This window comes from Propithecus coquereli, unplaced genomic scaffold (assembly GCF_000956105.1).
Source record: "Propithecus coquereli isolate 6110/MARCELLA unplaced genomic scaffold, Pcoq_1.0 Scaffold79, whole genome shotgun sequence".
Taxonomy (NCBI): domain Eukaryota; kingdom Metazoa; phylum Chordata; class Mammalia; order Primates; family Indriidae; genus Propithecus; species Propithecus coquereli.
The window spans coordinates 6586494-6605294 of record NW_012154062.1 but is presented as its reverse complement, the minus strand read 5'-3'; the positions used below and the strand labels follow the sequence as shown (position 1 = coordinate 6605294).

The 18801-nt window shown below is 43.2% G+C and overlaps 1 protein-coding gene across 1 annotated transcript in view; it reads right to left on the bottom strand.

Annotated features, from left to right (window-relative positions):
- DOCK5 (dedicator of cytokinesis 5) overlaps positions 1–18801 on the bottom strand; it is a 173760-nt gene that overhangs the window by 137576 nt on the left and 17383 nt on the right. The window contains exons 2-4 of the mRNA XM_012662922.1: positions 16109–16149; positions 10675–10730; positions 8743–8839 (exon numbers count right to left, since the gene is read on the bottom strand). Coding sequence (XP_012518376.1) covers positions 8743–8839; positions 10675–10730; positions 16109–16149 — 194 coding nt within the window. The remainder of the gene's footprint in view (positions 1–8742; positions 8840–10674; positions 10731–16108; positions 16150–18801) is intronic.

Genomic DNA, 18801 nt, shown 5'->3' with positions numbered 1-18801 from the left:
TCCCACCTCAACCTCCCAAAGTGCTAGGATGACAGGCGTGAGCCACCGTGTCCAGCCAGCATTTTAAATATTATTTTTAAATTCTTATTTCCCCAGAAAATTGTTATACCATTCAGACATTAAAGGGTTATTCTTGGCCTCACTAGTAAGTTATAGTAACTAAATGTGAGCCAACCAATCATTTGTGCCTCCATCATTTTAAGAGCCAAATACTTTCTGTCTGAGCCATCGTGACCTTGGCGCTATCTAAATGATTGACTGCTTCATTACATATATTTTTAAAAGTCAATAGGCATCTACTGTGTGCTAGACACCAAGTTCCTGCCCTCAAGGGCCTAACATTCTAGAGGAGGAAAGACAGCAATAAATAAGTAAATACATTATCATCACACAGAAACTAATTTCAGATTATGAAAAGCACAGGAAGGAAAATAAACAGAGTAATCTGATATTGTGTGCATGGGGGAAGGCCGCTTTAAATACAATGGTCAGGGAAAAGTATTTTGTGCTCCACTTTTGAGATGCGTTAGTTAAGTAATAACCATATGATTCCACTCACACTGCATATACTATGAATGTGCTTCTTTCTTATTTATAGGAGAAAGTCATGACATAGTTATATACCCATATACTTCTGAAATTACAGGAAAACTTTCTAATTATCTGCTATGTAAACAACGTGCACACACACAGACGCTGACGGCCGTGTGACCTGTTCTCCAGTGGTGTTCTTCTACAGCAATCCCAGGGACACAGATTCCTGGGCTGGGCATCAGTTAGAAGCAGAGCTGAAAACATCCCAGATTCTCTTGAACAAAGGATAAATGAGGAGGGAAGAGCCCTCAGTGTATGGGGGGGGCGAGGGTGATGGGAGACAAAAATGAGATTAGCAGAGTGTGATTAAAAACCCCAATAGACGTTCAAAGTTCTGTGGGAAGAAAAGAGATGCAGAACCCATTTATCTGTGATTCCAATATGCTCTGTTAACACTGCTGATCTCAAAAAGAGAGAAAACAGAGCCCGTTTAAAGTCATGAAACTACCTACATCTTGTGCTTTTAGCATTTTTGCAATTGCCTTTTCCTCATTAGCCAGTCCTTAAAAAAGCAAAAGAATGAGACTTTTAAAAATTCAATTTTTAATAAGCAAAGGAAAAAAATCCTGCTTTTTTCATTTAATCCTATAGAAAATGTTTCAATTTCCCGTTGTCTTCCAAACCGGAAAAAGAAGTGAGAAATAAAGCCTATCAAATTTTGCCTCTTGAAACTGCTAGGCAGAAAGGACATCTCTTTTTTTCTTTCTTGCAGCCCATTTTTTTTTAATGTTTTCTCATTTTAATGAAGATATTACTTCTCATAATATGGTAAAGAAAAAACAAAAACAAACACGGTTACGGGGGCGGGGGGCAGGTGGGAGCTCAAAGGCTTGAGGGACCCGCTGTGGAGACAGCACTTTGTTTGGGGCGTGTGTTCACAGTTCTTGGTCTCGATTATATTAGACACCATCCACGGCAATGTCATTATCGCCTGGCCCTATCAGCCTTGTTTGCCAAGTTCTTCCCCCAAAGAATGATGCAGCCAGCCATTCTTCTCTGATTTACACTGCCAAATTCATTCTGAACAGACAAGCTGCAACATACCAAAGGCAGCCATTTCCCCATTCACTTCAAGGAAACGGACTTTGTTGCCACATTCCTAAGACTGTTCTGAGCAAGATGTTCTGCATGATGAAGAGCCGCTGCCTGACACTTCATGGGTGTTGGGGCCAGCTTGCAAGGCCAGGGGAGGAGAAGATCATGCACTCCCTGGGAGACCAGGGCCAGGTCCCTCTGGGGCTCTGCCTTTCCTCTGGTTGTCCTCCTTCCTGCTCTCTGTTCTCAGTCCTGCACAGTCCAGGCCTGCCTGTCGCAGGGCACCTTCCAGACTCCCTCTAGTCTTGACTAGTTCCAGCCTTTTCTGCACTCTCAGCTCCTGTCACATAATTCAGTGATTTCTTTGACCCTCTCTGCAGACATCGGCACAATCTTGCGACACAGCGGGGACTCCAAACCAAACTTTGACAGCTCAGACTTAAAAGAACACTCTGGTTTTGATGTGAGTGGGGCTGTAACCACACAAAATAACACAATCTAACTATTTTTCCACGAGACAGTGTGAAGATACTCCCACATTTGCTTAGAGTTTCTCCCTCTTTTCTACCTGGAGATATCTGAGGCCTCACGTTTTATATTCCTAGTCCAGACCTCGTCCAGACGTTTAGTTTTTTTTTTTTTTTTTTTTTTAAGAATTTCTAGAGATAAACACAAGGTCATAAAAAAAAAATAGCTTTGCCTTCGATTCTGGCGGGAATGCAGATGTCACCCACTGAGTATTATAGAAACTCTGAGGTTCGTGTAGACAACGGCGCTGCTTCACAGGGTGCCAGAAAACCTGGATTCCAGTCTTCATTTTCCAACAGAATGCAGACCACGGTCAAAACCCCTTTCTCCAGTCTTCTCCCGCTCTGTGTGTAAAAGAATCAGTACAGCCTCCTCTTCTGTGCGGATTTTATGGTTTAGAGGGAAACGTGCTTGGCTGGAAGTGTGGGTGCTTGGCTTCTACCTCTAATTCTGTCACTAACTTGCTATGTGACTTTGGGCAAATTATTCCCTCTGCGGTAAACCCATTCGTAGCTTAAAGGGATTGGCACTAAGATCCATTCCCAGGGGTAAGCGTCTCTGAGTCTACGACTGAGCCAGGAAACCCAGTTGCTCCTCCCGGGCAACTTCCTGACCGTGTCTGACTCTGATCAGCTCACTCCTCACTTTTCCGCAAGCTCGGTCGGGGCTGTATCGAAGCAGGGCTCTTTGCGTTGAATCTCAAGTCTCTCCCGCGTGGGTGGGACTCAGGTTGCAGACACGTGCTCTGGTCCTGCTGTGTCCTCGAGCTGCACTGACTCCAAGGGGCTCTGGGATGAAGGGAATTCCCACCGCCCCGACACGCTTCTTTTCCATTCTAAGTGCCTCTGCTGTCCGACCAGCTTTGCCTGACCAGCAAAGGCTTGATGTTTTGTTTTGTTTTGTTTTTCAAAAAAAGATGCAACTTAGACCCCTTTTTTTCTCCCAAACTAAAAGAGATCCTGAAAGCCAGGCAACCAAGTCAGAGAAAATCAAACCTGGAAAAACACGAAAAGCACCGCCCCTGTCCAGTCCTGGTCCTTCCCACGTCACATGTCGCCTCTCCTCAGAGCCACACTGAGGCAGGGCTTGCAATACGCAGGTAAAACGCCCTGAGAAGAGGATGAAGTTTGCTACAGGCATTTGTCGTGCTTGGTAATAAGCGATCAGATGCTGGTTCCAAACCATGAGACCAGCTTAATTATACCTCAGAGCTTGTACTCCGGCCGCTGGTAATAACCACCAGTTTAAAAAGATTAGAATTGAGCAGCTGTAATCTGCCTGGATGCACCACGGTGGGAAGAAAGGACCATTCAGGGTATTCTGCGAGCTCCCCCACTCCCACCGCAGTGACAGGCGCTCTTTCTGCTCTGGACTTTTCTGGAACTGTAGACCAGCACAGGGTTTCATACTGCTGGCAAATTTTAAATGAGGAAAGATTAGTCCTTTCTATGAACTACATTTAGCAATTAAATTCACCCGATTGATTCAATACTCTGTAGTAACCACCTTGTACCACACCAAAGGAGAACTCTTTTTTTCTATAAGGAAACAGGATTAGAATCCAGTCTCCCAAACTTACTCAGGCAAAACAGCCTGAACGACCACTACTCACTGAATGCTTTCTCCCGTTGGAAGGTGGGGACAGCGAGTGCTAAGCTAAATCACAGGGTGACACAGTATATATCAACCAAACATCATAGAATTCCCAGGACATTTGAAACTTGTCAATTTTTTAGTTGAGAAAACAGGACACTATGACTTGGAAGGTAGAATTGTTGATGTTCAAGAAGTATAGCTGGCTTGTTACTGGAAAGACAAAGTTAGATATTACACGAACGCAACCACGCCTATGCCAGCGCACTGGCATCCACCCATCTAGCAGGGGGACCTCACGTGGAGGCGGGGTGGGGGGTGCAGCAGGAAAGGAGAAGAGGCCAAAGGTCACCTCACTGGATCCACTTTCCAAGGCTGGGGAAAATGAAGAGTAGGCAAGCGCACCCTTGCACGACCTCAGGGCAGATGCCACCATGTCACTTTGCTCTTCTCCTGACACTTCTCATTATCAATCAACTCTTTCAAGAACCAGAGCTGCCAGGGGACAGTCAGGGGCCATGGTTTATTGACGACAGTGTGCCAGGTACCGTCCTGGCAGTGTTATACAGATTATCCCACTGAATTCCTACAGTAAATTTGCAAGGCGTATGTTATATATCATCCACACTTCAGGAGAAGAAAATAAAACTCAGGAGATAAAGGGACTTGTCTCTCAGGCTGCAGGATCGGCTAGTAGCTTTCCAAATCCAAGTTCTTTCTGTTTGGGTTTGTTTGTTTTCAGTGACTATTACTGGGTTTGTTATTTTTTCTGAATATAAAAGTGCAGACCCTGTAAGGGAGTGAGCCAGAATTTAAGAACTGGCCGGCCTCTCCGACCTCAACATCCAAGGTCTTGGCACCTCCCCAGGTGACCTCCCTGAGCACGTTTCCTCCTCTCTCGATCACCCACAGAGAACACACCCTGTGACAGCTCCAACTGAGGGATAGCAGGGCAGGCAAAGCTCACCAGAAACTGCTGTGAACCTGCACTCTGCATTCTGGAAGGATTTGTGCCTCCTGGATTTGAACTTAAACCAAGGGGCCTCGCTATCTATGGTGAGAAACCAAGCCTGGCTGCTGAGTGCTCAAGGCCACTCTGCCTAAGACGATTATACAAGACAAAGGAGTGACCTTCGATAAGGGGGAGGGCGCAGAGAATGGAGCTGCAGAGTCTTGGGCACCAGTCGGGTGAGAGGGAAGCTGCACCAAGGCTGCCCACAGGGAGAACGGACTAGAATGGCTGCCGTTTCTAGCTGAGATAACACTAAGAATCATAGGCTCCCACATGTAGAATCCTGATGGTCTGTCTGCAGAATGGCTCACGACCACCATCCGTTCCATGCTCACAGCTCCGTGGGCTCAACAAGGCAGCTTTTACATCACTTTTGCAGAGGGGCAGAAAGATTTCAAGTGACTTGCCCAAGAACACAGAGCTCCCTGGGACAGGGCGTGCGTGGGACCCGAAGCGTCCTCCTTATTCCAAGGCCAGCGTCGACTCCTACAATGTGCTCATGTCACAAGACCAACACCACCAGGAAAGATAATTCAGCAGAAAACAGTAACACTAATATAACACTCTGCTTCCTACTTTGGATGAGTGGGTTGCCCTCTGTTTGGGGCAGATACTCTTCTCCCCTTGAAGATATATTTATGATTATTTCACATGGTTACTGCACGATTGCTAAAAATAAATCACAGCTAGACAAACATTTTTCCTTTTTTTTTTTTTTTTTGAGACAGGGTCTTGCTATGCCACCCAGGCTGGAGTGCAGTGGCATCATCATAACCCACTGCAGCCTTGAGCCCTGTCTCAGCCTCCTGAGTAGCTGGGACTACAGGCGTCTGCCACTACACCTAGCTAATTTTTCTTACTTTTTGTAGAGACAGAGTCTCAATATGTTGCCCAAGCTAGTCTTGAACTTTTGGGCTCAAGTGATCCTCCTGCCTTGATCTCCCAAAGTTCGGGGATTATAGGTGTGAGCCACTGTGCCCAGCATTTCTAGAATGAACACCAATGTCAATACAGCTGGGCTTAATCTGGTTAGTGGATTCCATTTTCCCCTCATAGAAGACTCTGGATCCTCAATATAAATTTCTGGTGAACTTACACTGAAAAGAACAGAACCAAGAAATATATTTTAGAGAATTTAAAAAAGATATTGAACAGAATTCCTGGCTTCTTAATCTGTGGGAGGAAATGCATGAGAGAAAAAGTGAAAGTAACAACTTATACTAGCGGGACCTATATTTATCTTTACATAGCCTGAAGTTATTTACATACAGAATCAGAAAACAAAACCATCAATACAAATGCACAAGGAGTGGGTGGGACGTGAAAACTAGAGGTCTGGGTATCTTTTACTTGTTTCCCAGTGAAACAGAATATTTGAGGTTTGTTACTTTGACATGCAAATTTTCGAGAAAGAAGTTCAGAAATTCTCCCTAAAGTGAATTGTCAATGCTTTAGGAAAGAATGGGGGAAAAAAAAAAAACCGAGAAAGCCATGATGAACAACAAGCCCATTTGAAGTGGATTACCCCTCACTGGGTATCACATATCAAAGGCGGGAGCAGACTGCCCAGCCCCATGACTGGCTGAGAATTCCCACAGTGAATGGCTTTTAGCCAATCAACAGCAGCTATAAGACATTTCAAAATATTCACAAATGCCAAAATAATTAGTTTATTAGCTAGCTAAATTAACATGAGAAATATGCTGCCCTCAGAGAGAGGATGGCTTTTTTTTCTCTCCCCACTTAAAACCCAATGCTGCTAGTGAACTCTCCCACACAGGAAATCCTGGACAAGAGCTCATCACCTTTCACTGCTAAGGGACGTAGGCAGCCCGCATTCATGAGTCCTATTTCTTCATCCTCAGTCTCTTATTGCTCAGTTCTATTCAATAGCAGCCCTGGCACGATTACTTGTGGATGTACAGAGGACACAGACATAAACTGAGCACAACAGCGTAAGAGAAAAAGTCTACCTTGTTCATGCTCTCCACTCTTATATGTCTTTAAAAACCTCTCCTTGGCCAGGTGCGGTGGCTCACACCTGTAATCCCAGCACTTTGGGAAGCAGAGGCAGGAGGATCCATTAAGGCCAGGAGTTGGAGACCGGCCTGGGTAACATAGTGAGATACCGTCTCTATTAAAAAATAAAAAACATTAGCTGGGCGTGGTGGTGCATGCCTGTAGCCCCAGCTACTGGGGAGCCAGAGGCGGAGGATCGCTTCAGCCCAAGAATTTGAGGCTGCAGTGAGCTATGATTGTGCCACTGCACTCCAACCTGGGCTAAGGAGCGAGACCCCATCTCTAAAAAAAACCAAACAGAAAACTCTCCTTTCCTGATATTTATTATCTAATATGTTTCACCACTCACCAATTTCCAGAAAGAACATGTTAAGGACCAAACCCAGGTACACACAATTCCTCATCTATCAATCTTCTTGTATCTACCACTAACCAACCAATTAACCAGAAACGGAGAGTGCTCCCACATAATGCAAGGTGATCACTGCCGGCCGCAGGGCTGACGGCAGCATCGCCATCCTCCTTATGATTTAGGAACTTAACTCTGCTCAACTAAGCATAAAGAGATCAAAAGATCACCTTTATTACAAGGCAGTCTGTCCCCAGGGTCAGATGATGGGTTTAGCAGTAAGTGCTCCTATAATCCAGAAGGAAACATTATAGATTGCTATGTTTCGAAGACACATTAAGAACAAAGCACTTTAACGAGGTCTTGAAGGATGAGAAGGTTGGGAAATGTCATGTGCTTTTCCACCAAAGGGGCTGGTGATTTCTACTGCTGTGATTCATCATGGAAAACAGCTCGGACTAAAAATGAAACATCTGACGCGGATGCTTAGAAGTCATGCTAGAATGAGCTTTTGATGACCGCTTTCAGTACTTAGGGTCAAGACTGAGATGTTCCCAATAACTTATTAAGATTAGTTTTGGAGAGTCAAAATGAAGAATCAACACATGACTGAACAAAAACCTAGATAAGGAAAGCCACATAAAGGAAAGAGTGGTTCTCGGGCCACCAAGTCTAGTCTACAACCTCGATGAACTCGTTCACACGTGTAATGAGAGAAGATACGGGAATGCCACTAACAGAGGCAAGATCATAACTATGAGGTCTCCAGGAAAGAGGCAACTTTAGAATAAACAGTCTTTCTGGATTCCAATGTCAAGGAAAGAGCTTCCTAGACTGGAGCTGTGGCAGACTTGTTGCCAACAGACTTTGAGCATTCTTGGTCTCTGGCAAGATAGCTATTCTCAGTCTGACAATATTAAATGCTAGATTTACTTAGTCTTGACTGCAAACCTACACACAACTTGTGATTATGATTTATCGTGGAGAGGACGTGGTGGTTCCTGTATCATTTCCCACTGAGCCGGCATGTGGTATTAGCACTCTGTGGGCAAACCCGTGTTGGGAGAAAGAGTACCGTGAGTCTGCCCTAAGAAGACAGCTTTCAGACCACGCTTAGCACTATTCGAATTTCTGCGTCTGGACGGTACACTGGCCACGGTCAAGAATGCCACCCTCCCATGGCTGAGCACTGAAACATTTACAAACTTCTACTCGCTGGTATACATGGAGAAGATAAGAGCATGACCCTCTAGTTCCTTATTGACTAACTGGTAATAATTGCACCTACTTTGAAGGAATATTTTGAGGATTCATAGTTTGTGGCACTTAGAAGGACTACGTAAGTGTTTGCGCTGATTACGATCCCAGTCATTTTCACGATCAGCATGTTTATCAGCCAAGAAGAGACTGAGCTAATGATCACGCTCACTCCCCACGTCAGCAACCTGACTCTGCGGAAGGGGAATCTGCTGGTTACTGGCCACGGGAGCTCCAGGGAACATGCATCCTGCTCCATGAAGACAGCTAATAAGAGGCCGACACCTTGCAGAGGACTTATGGGCTGTGGGCCCAGGAAAGACAGCAGGGCTCCGAGGTCCAGGGGGAAACTCACCACATAGAGCTTCCGCCAGATGACGGCCCATTCTCGCAGTGTTGACGTGAGCTCCTGCACCAGGGGGAGCTCACCGGGAATCACAGTCTCGTGTTGCCTAAGGAGAACCAAACGGATGCTCGCTTTACTCCTGGTAGACTGCGCTACGTCCCTGGACGGGGATCACACTCCCCGACACTCAAGGACAAGACTGGAGCTGGCTGGGCTTGAAACATGCAAAACCTGTCCATGGGGCAGGGGAGTGGTTTGTGTAGGGGACTTCACCACCTCTAAGCACCTGAGAAGGGAGAAAAGAGCTTAAAACAGCACAGGCCCCAAAATGAACTCAGTTTCTGCCATGGAATGGGCCTACCGCCCAGCCTGGACCTCCTCATTGTGCATCTCTTTGGGGGCTTCAATTCCCGAGCTTCACTGGTTCTCAAAGATGGAAGCAAAAAACCCACATTTTAGCTGGTTCTGCCAAGCAGCCATCTCATTCTGGAGAGTGGGTGGACAGGTGTGTGTGGCACACTCGGTCCCAGGGCTGTGACCTCCCCCAGGACCTGCCAGGTGGGTCCGAGGCAGCCCCCCTCCTGGAACAGTCCTGGGTCATCATCTCATCTGCTGTTTCACAGAGTAGAAAACGTACATGTACCAAAGTCCTCGCTTACTCACAGAAGACTTACGTAAAAGTAGGCACTACATTTATTCATTTATTCACATAAATCCTCTCCGGTACTTTTATGATTGGAGAAAGGAGAGAGTGAGAACAAGCTAACGAATGTGGATCAGTGGTGGGACTGCCAGATGCAACAAGGAGAAACGCAGAATTTCCAGGCACGTTTGCACCACAGATAGAGTAAGTATGACTCATGAAATATCTGGGACATACTACAAAAAATTACTTGTTATCTGAATCGCAAATGTAATGGGGCACCCTGCACCTTATCTGGCAATCCTAATTAGTGGGAATATACCTCCCACGCTGCCTTTCCCCCAACGTGGCAGTGACAGTCGAGGCTGCCCAGCAATGGCCCACTGGGTTTCTCAGGGGGGAGACCTGCTTTTGCTTCTGCTTCTGCCAACAAAGAGCTGTGTGAATTTGGGCACATCTCCACCTCTGGTCTATAAGATGTTGGCACTAATCTACGACTGAGAATGTTCTTTCTAGCTTTGAGGCCGTGTGGCTCTGGGACCCAGCTGCCTTTGTTTCCCTCGACCCCACTCTCCGCCCCATTAGCCCTGGGACTCCAGCCCTACCCCAGCCCCTCCTTAGAGCCTCCAGAACTCTCCGGCCTGTAGAATCACCCCCTAAGTAACCTCTCTCTGTCACTAGGGCTGAGTATCTCACTCTTAACTACCGCAAAGGTAGTACTTCCCAGGATGAATGAGGTAGGCAAGAAATAACAGCCGAAGCATAACAGATCTTATCTGCAAAGCACATTCGCACACAGTATGGCCTTTGAACCTCACTCCAAGCTCTTGACCGACACAGGGCCACACTGTTTTCCCCAACTTGCACTGAAAAAAACCCGGGTGCACTTGAGGCAAAATGACTTATCCCAGGCTTGGAGCAGGTATGTGCAGGCTGTCGCTTACTCATGTATGTCTCAAAGACCCCAAATTGGGGGCTTCTTGGGACTTCCCAGCCAAACGGCTCCAAATGTTCATGCATGCAACCCCCTCCCCCATCCCCAACACACGCAATCAGTGAGAGGTAGCAAATACAAGTTCATTACTTCTGTCTCTAGTATTCTGGGGGAAAATGCCAGGCAGGTGCAATTATAGAAAGAGAAGATAGAGGAAGGAATTATATCATCGAGAAGTTTTTATTCATTTCTCACTCATATGAGGAGAAGTGGAACTGATGAGGTATTAATGTATATAAGGTACTCTTTAATGACAATTTTATATCTTCATTATTAGTGAGGAATCTTCAAGATTAGAACTTACCCGAGGTCTTCCACAGTTGCCTCCTTCAAATGGATATACGTTTCAGGGAAAATACCCTACAGAGAAAAGAACTTTGGTTTAGATGGCCATAAAAAAACCTCCGCCCAAAGTCAAGAGAATAAATGACAGCAAGAATGAATGGGAAACACCTGGACAATAGCTAAACCTTGCGGTCAGGTCTGCAGGACATTGGTAACATTGGTCACCTTGGCAGCGGCATGGTGGAAACATGGAACAGGTGGAAATTAAGATTTGGGTTCAAAGAGCACAGGATAACTGTTTCATAAATGAAGAGGCGAATATGCCCAGGTCAGCTCAGAGCCACGATAATGGTAAAGAGTTTAATGATGAGCTCCTAAAACTGCTCAGATCCTATGTGCCGTGAGATGCTTCCCTTAAAGGGTTTCCCATGAGTGAGACAGAGGCTATGCAGTACTCAGTAGCCCAAAAAATGAGTGCTTTTCTAAAGTAATTCCACTTTTGCTTAAACCAAATGCACCCAAATCAATGAGTGTCAGTTACCTGTTATTTTTATAAAGCACTTCACAGTCTCGAGCTGCTGTTCATTCTATTAATATATCCCTAAGACGCAATTCTACGTCGATATTATGATACTGTCCATGGTGGAAAAAAACTAAGGCCCAGAAAGACCTAAGAAAAAGACAGGAACCCATTGGGTAGAACTGAAGAATTGAGGACCAGATCTAACCCAGATGAAGCAAGTCCTAGATGTGGATTTTCTTAAATACCAAAAGCTTCTGCTTTATCACTGTATGATGTGCTCAACCACAAGCAGAGAAGACGCCAGCTGGAGAAGGCAGTGCTGATCTTTGTTCCGTGGCATTTTTATATAGAAGAGCCCGTGTAGTGGGTACCACTGGCTCAATCGTTCCTAGCTCCGCTCCTGTAAGAGTTGGCACAAACTCTGTGGATACCGCGCATCAGGGGTGGCTGGCCACAAAGGTGGGAGGAGATGTGCCACTGTCCAGAGGACCGGGGTCCAAGATGCGTGTGCACACCATGATCCTTACTCCACGCAGAGACTAGAGATTAGAGAACATCAACAGTGGCTGGTCTTGTGTCCAGCGGCATGTACTATAATTGTCTGTGAAATACTCTTCTTTCTCCCTTTTCATCCTTTGCCAATAAAACAGGAAACAGAAAGAACATTTCAGATTAAGCTGCTCCCAGCACTGGTGATGACAGCACGGATCCTGTAACTGCCCGAGTCAGAGGCGAATGGCCATCCTTGCCCACCATGCAGAAGGATCCAAAAGAAAAGCGCCACCTTCTTCGTCTTCGCTTTGAGAAAGGGGCAGGCGTGGGGTGTGTGTGTGAGAAAGCACCATTCCAATCCGTTATTGACAAGACCAAGAACACACACAGAGAAAGGGGGATGCTGACCTCTTTCACTATGGGGACAGGATGCAGAGCCACTTTGGAAAACCGATCAAACCAATGAAAACAAACCAAAGTTGAATTGTGTGTGCAATTCTTTTGGGGCCTGATTTTTGGTGTTCTGAAGCTCCAGATCCGTCCCTAGGATGCTCGAGGAAATTTCTTCCGTCTGCCGAGCCGAGGTAAATGACTTGTTGACAGTCATCTCTGTGGAGAGCCACGCTTGGACGTCGTCAACTCACCTTGAGGATGTGCTGCTCAGTGAAATGAGTCAGGCACAAAAGGATAAATACTGTACGATTCCAGTTCTGTGAGGCACCTGCAGGAGTCAGATTCATGGACAGAAAGGCAAATGGGGGGTGCTGGGGTCCGGGAGGGAGGAGAATGTGTTTGATGGGGACAGAGCTTCAGTTTGGGGAGATGAGAAAGTTCTGGAGATGGATGGCGGTGATGCTTGCATGACAATGTGAATGTATTTAATTCGGCTGAACTGTACGCTTACAAACAGTCCGAAAGGCAAATTTCATGTTATGTGTATTTTACCACAATGAAAAAAAAATGTCCACGACTCATAAACAAAGGGCGGGGGAGGGCACTGCATAGGGATGATCTATTTAGTTATGAGGATCCGTTATCCAGAGGTTAAAATAAAAGGTAACACTGCTAGTCCAAAGGAATATCCTTACTGAAAGTTTTTCAAATCAAGAACGTAAAGAACCATGCTAAAGATGATAAATTAGATTAAGTATATTTTACCGCAATCAAAAAAAATTTTTTTTAAAAAAGAAGGTTAGGGACCAATTAAAATTTTCATGCATTCATAACCTGGTGACTGGTCTCTCCTCATAACTGGGAAATAGCCAAGAAAGTATTCAGAAATACAAATAAGCAATGACGGATTTTGTGACATCTAAGCAGATCATAAGCAGATAATTTATACTGGGTGTACAGACACAATGATTTTCATAATAAGTGAATATTTACTTTGGTGTATTATTAATGCCACTCTGTCATTTGCAGGCATCATCTCTCCATGATGGCACTTGCCATTTACAGTCATTTAACTGCTCTGACAAATTTCTATGCCACTGCGACACACAGAAAGCCAGAGTGAGCCTGGGTAATATAGTTCTGATTTACAGTCTCTCTCTCAATTCTGCTTTTCTTTCCTCAATGCAACCTACTCGCTTGAATAAAAAAATAAATGAATGAGTTTCTAGACATTACCCTTACCCATCCACCCACAATCCTGCCAGGATCGATAATCAGTTTTGGAAAAGCTCTTGGCTTCTTCAATTTGTAAAACCACTAGCTCCTTTTATCACCACTCTAAATGGCTGGGTCAGCTTATAAATGACACCACGCATTTCCATTAAAATAATAGGCCTTTCAAGCAGCTCTTCCTCCAAGGAGCGGGAAATGAGGCACAGAGCATTAACAGAGCATTTCTAATGGGCCGGATCTCTTAATGAAGGGGTGTCAAAAGTTGAGCATCATTCATGACAACTGATTTTCAATTCCCTCTGTTTTTCCTAGATCTCTCCGCAAGAAAAATATTTCGACTTAAAAAAAAAAAATCAACACACAAATGCATGGCCCTTGTTTGTGCCAACATTTTGTTCAATTATTAATACAAAGTTTTTCTTTAATTATCAAGAACAAAGAGGAGCTCTTACTGAAATAATCCTTCTAAAGGGTGAAGTTTTAAGCTTAAAGGGTTTTAAGAACACTTTCATGAATACAAAAAAAATTAAAAACACATCCAGAACTTGTCATTTAGATCCTAGTGGGGTACCCTATCCATCTTTTTTTCAAAGCAGACAACAGGGGCACTACTAGCTAGATGGATTTCTATATATTCAGCCATCCATATAGTAGATTGCACATCTGTGGATTCAACCAACTGCAGACTGAAAGTATTTGGGGAAAAAAAAAATTGAACGCATACAGACTTTTTTCCTGGTCATTATTCCTTAAACAATATGGTACAACTATTTATACAGCATTTACATTGTTATGTTAGGTATTATCAGTAATCGAGAGGTGCTTTAAAGTATACAGAAGGATGTGTGTGGGTTATGTGCAAATACTACACCATTGTAGACCAGGGACTTCAGCATCCATGGATTTTGGTATCCAAGGGAGGCCCTGGAACCAACCCCCCAGGAACATAGAGGGATGAGTATTAGGAAATCACAGGATGCCTTAGAAACCAAGGTCTTCTATGATCAAAAGGATCTTCTATACTACAGACCCTATAAAAAGGGAGACCTGTGGTATAGGGCCTTGTTTCAACGTAACTGACATCGATCAGTTAAAAAAATCAAGAATTTTGTTTGTTCCTTAAGTTCATCATGATTTTATCTGAGAATGGTTTGTTTATTTTTAAAAGTTAACTTTTTTTAAAAAAGAAGGATTAGGAATTAAGTGACGTAAGTAGTCTTACTCTTTAACAAATTCAGGGCCTCAAAGCTGTTAACTCTAATCATGCTTTGAAGTAACTACCAGTTCCATCATTAAGGGCAAATTAAACAGGGCCAAGATGCAGGAGTGGCAGTACACCAGATGCTCTATGTCACCGAGGGTCCCCAGAGAAAGGTCTTCCCTTTAGTTCTATCCTGTTCTCATTCACTCCTGCACGTCTGCCTCTTAGGTCTCTATCTGATGGCCCAGAGAAACTGAAGTCAGCAAGAGAGTTAAAGAAATTAATTAGTTTGGAAAAGAAGACACGTGGCTCAAGAATCTAACCATGGGTAGAAAAATTCAGTATCAGGGTTTGGGCAGAGACAAAAAGACCAAAATGTGGGAGTTGATACTTGCATTAGAAGCTCCTTTATTTTGCTAGATTATTAAGTTTATCAAGTTAACACAATGTGCATGCACACACACGTGCAAATACTGGGTGTGAATTAAGTGTCAAAAACACAGAAAACAGTCCTGGTTTTTATGGCCCATACCTTGTAGAAAGGTGTTTTTCTGGGCTCTGTACTCTTTTAAGAGTTGGGTGCCCAGCACTAGCCTACCTGTGTAGGAGTATGTCTATCTCATGCTATACGTAAAGAATAAAAACTGTGGGTTCTTTTTTTTACTCCCTTTTGATAAATTCTAAAACATTTCTCTCATCCCTTTCCTAATTCGCTCTTTGGCGTGCGAACTAATTGGGAAATAATAAGGCCCTATCAACCTTGCTCTTTCAAAACAAAGTGCTGACATGTTTCGCTGCCCCAGCGAGCGGTATCCAAAAAAAAGTGCTGACAAGACCTAAAAGAAACTGTGGGAGGTATTAACATAATTAATAGATTTTCTTTAGCCTGATGATTAGCAGTTTTGGCACAGGGAAAAAGAACTGTCTAGGTCAGTATTTTTCAAACTCTGCCCACGAGGAACAGCAAGAGACACATTTTCATGGCAACCTAGCACTACACATAAAATATATAAAATATAATTTAAAAATATATAAAAATATATACCTAAAAGTTTTTATGAAATAATATTTACCATTACATCTTATTTTCTTCTCTACTTTTCAGTTTCATATTTTGGAAAATATTGGATATAACCCATATCTTGATTTCATGATGTTTATTGGGGTTGTAAGGCTCACGGTTTGAAAACCACTACTTTGGTTAATCCTAGTTTACAAAGAAGGAAAGAATTGAGTGGAAACTGGGAGACCCTTTTGTTCTGGGATTTTAGTGTTGGAAGTAAAGGGCAGAGGGAGAAGCACAGGTCCTTCCTCCCTGAAAGAGACACCCCACTAGAACAGTGTTGCTGTGTTTCCACTGTGCTTGGAGTAAGTAGTCCTCTATGACTGTCTCCTTGAATTGGCTGGTGGGGAATACAGTTTATGGGATTTGCATTATTACACTTAAGCACTGAGGCCAGAGAATTTGCTTTCAAATCAAAAGAAGAGCCATCAAAGAGAAAGCAAACTAGGTCTATAGATAACAGTGAGCAGATAAGGGGATCAGACAGCACAACACAAAACTGGCAGACAGATTTCAAACGAAATAGAAAATTCAATGATAAGCCATACCTTTTTAGATTTATTTTGGAGGGTATATCCTCTGTACCAACCTGTCAGGGCATAAGAGAACACAAAATCTTTTATGTTTTCCAGGTAATACATTAGCAATATACATTCTCGTGTTCTGTTAGCAGTCCTGGGACGGAACGCAAGAGACAATTAGCAGATGATATGTTAGAATATGAACATTTTAGTTTATTACATAATAAAAATCCAGATCTATTTTAGAACTGTATTCTTTTAATGATAGAATTTAAAATTCACTTAAAACCTAGCCTTACCAAGGATCAAGCAAAAAAAAAAAACCAAGATGGAAATCACCCCAACCTCTTATCACCTCAATACCTTGCATGGAAAGCTCCTCTCAATAAGTGGTTTTGCATGAATGAACATGGACTTTCACTGTGTACGTACATTCTGTAAGTCACCTTGTACTATTAAAATAGATATTTTAAAATAATTTATATTTGTTCTAACTCTTCCACTATTCTGGAATAATTTTAAACTGGAAGAGCAAATCTTATATGTACAAATATTTGCACCTAAAAAAATCCAAACAAACAATAAAATAACATTTTGTGCAATTCTTGGTAATAGTATCAGCATCCTCCGCCCCCAAATAAAAAGATGTTATCAGTTTGCTTGCTGAGGTTTTAGGTAAAGGCTTTAACTTCTTTAGAAATTCTAATAAAGATACATAAACCTATGGATATTTTCCAACCCTCCATCTTACAGAGGGAGCATACAATTTATTCTCTCTGTGAACAGACTTTTTATATTAATTATTTACTGGATACTTTATATTACAGATAATTCATGGTACCAAGTTCCCTTATTCCCCATGCCTATCAACTAAGGCGTCAATATGGTCAGTTTGCCTAACTAAACCCTGTCGTAAGTAGCAGACGCATGTAAGGCATCACATGAAGTGAGCAGAAGCAAACTGCACTTAAAAGTTCAGGCACCTGGCAACAGGGTTCTAGAACTTTCTTGTAATGTGCTCTATATGAAATCACCCAGAAAAAAGACACATAATCTATTTTGTCCATGTTACAAGTAGAAAATGGAGTTTACCTTCTTTGGGCACAGATTCAATAATATTCTCACAAATTTTAAACTGTTGGTGGCAGTCACAAATTTAAAGGATTTTGCCACATTTTACAGGCAGGAGTGGGACGCTAGGCTGTGCACTTGTGGTTGCATTGAGACACACGGTTGAGGAAAACACTGCCCTCAGTTTAGGAAGCCCATGTGTAAGTGAGGCAGGCATAAGAACACCCCCAGGTAAGCATCTCTCCCCAGGTCTCAAGAGTCTGAACCCATCTGTACACACTTGCTTGGTTCTGTGAAAACATGAAAATGGCTTTTGCATAAATGAACGGCTTCAATGTCATCCCAGGACAAGGTCGGAGGGCTGGGGCAATAAGCTGAGAAACAATAATTTCATCTCTTCCAAGCAGTTTTCATCTTTCTATGCTCTATAAAGCCAAGCTGTCATAATACAGACTTCATTCCACTCTCAGAGGAGAATTTACCTGTATGTTTGTAAACAGTGTTTTGCACAGCCATTCATCACGGAATTACGCTTCCGAAACCTGTCATTGTTGAAAGGTTTTTTTAACCTCCTAAGTTTTCTCTAGAATTGTGGTGTGTGTATAATCCCCATCTAAAGGCACAAAATTACCATGCTGAATTTGTGAAAGTGAACGCTCATTTTCCTTGGCGTCAGGGAATAGGAGAATACTGTCTATCTCTAGGGTTTTAATCATATACTGCCAGGACTCCATAAATTCAATGGCTAATAACCGCATGGGATATGGTAAGAGTTCACGAGTATGTTTGCTCATTTCCACATTGCAAATGTGGGGTGTCATACAAGCAAGAACACAATTTTCCAATTAATCCCAAATATTTAAAGACAATCATAGTTAAATATGGCATGCTATCACGCTTTGCATCTCGAAGCAAAGAGACAGCAAAGGGTGTATCACCAAGCATCTGTAATCAATGGGTAGAGTGTAAACTGACTGTCAGCACCCCAGAGGCTTTCTCTAGTTATTATGTTCTTAAAATGAAGGGAATGACGGGGTGAGTCCAGAGGGCTACTCTGCCCTACACTGAGCTGAAAGGACAACCTCAGAAAGCAAATTTATAGCAACCACCATGAACACCTAATGTTACTCTGTGCTAAGGGCTGTTCTTCCAGTAGGATAATAAGTCATTTCTGTTTTCCTGGGACTACTCCAATCCAGACAAAAATCTGTGCTCTCCAATTTGGAAGCATCAGAGAGTTCCTAATTCCATAGTTACTTACTTTGTCTGGCTTCTCGGATAATCTCCATCAGTCAAGACTCCTGTTCCAGTTCATTTCAAATATCTCTCTAGCTACTGCACACTTTCTCGCTAATAGATCTCTTGCCTGGCTCTTCTCCCAGCTACAAGCAGTCACTCAACAAATATTTATTAAGCGCTAATCTAAGCACTACAGTATAGGAGAGAGCAAGAGTCATCATGAAGATTATACCCTGATGTAAAAAAAAAAAAAAACATAAATAAGATGACCTGAGATAATGATAGTATGAAGAAGTGCTCAAGGAGCATAACATGGGACGTTATTTCAGATAAGATGATCAAGGAAAGCTCACTCTGAGAGGCTAACAGGAACCACCATGAAAAGATCTGGGGAAAGAAACTTATAGGCA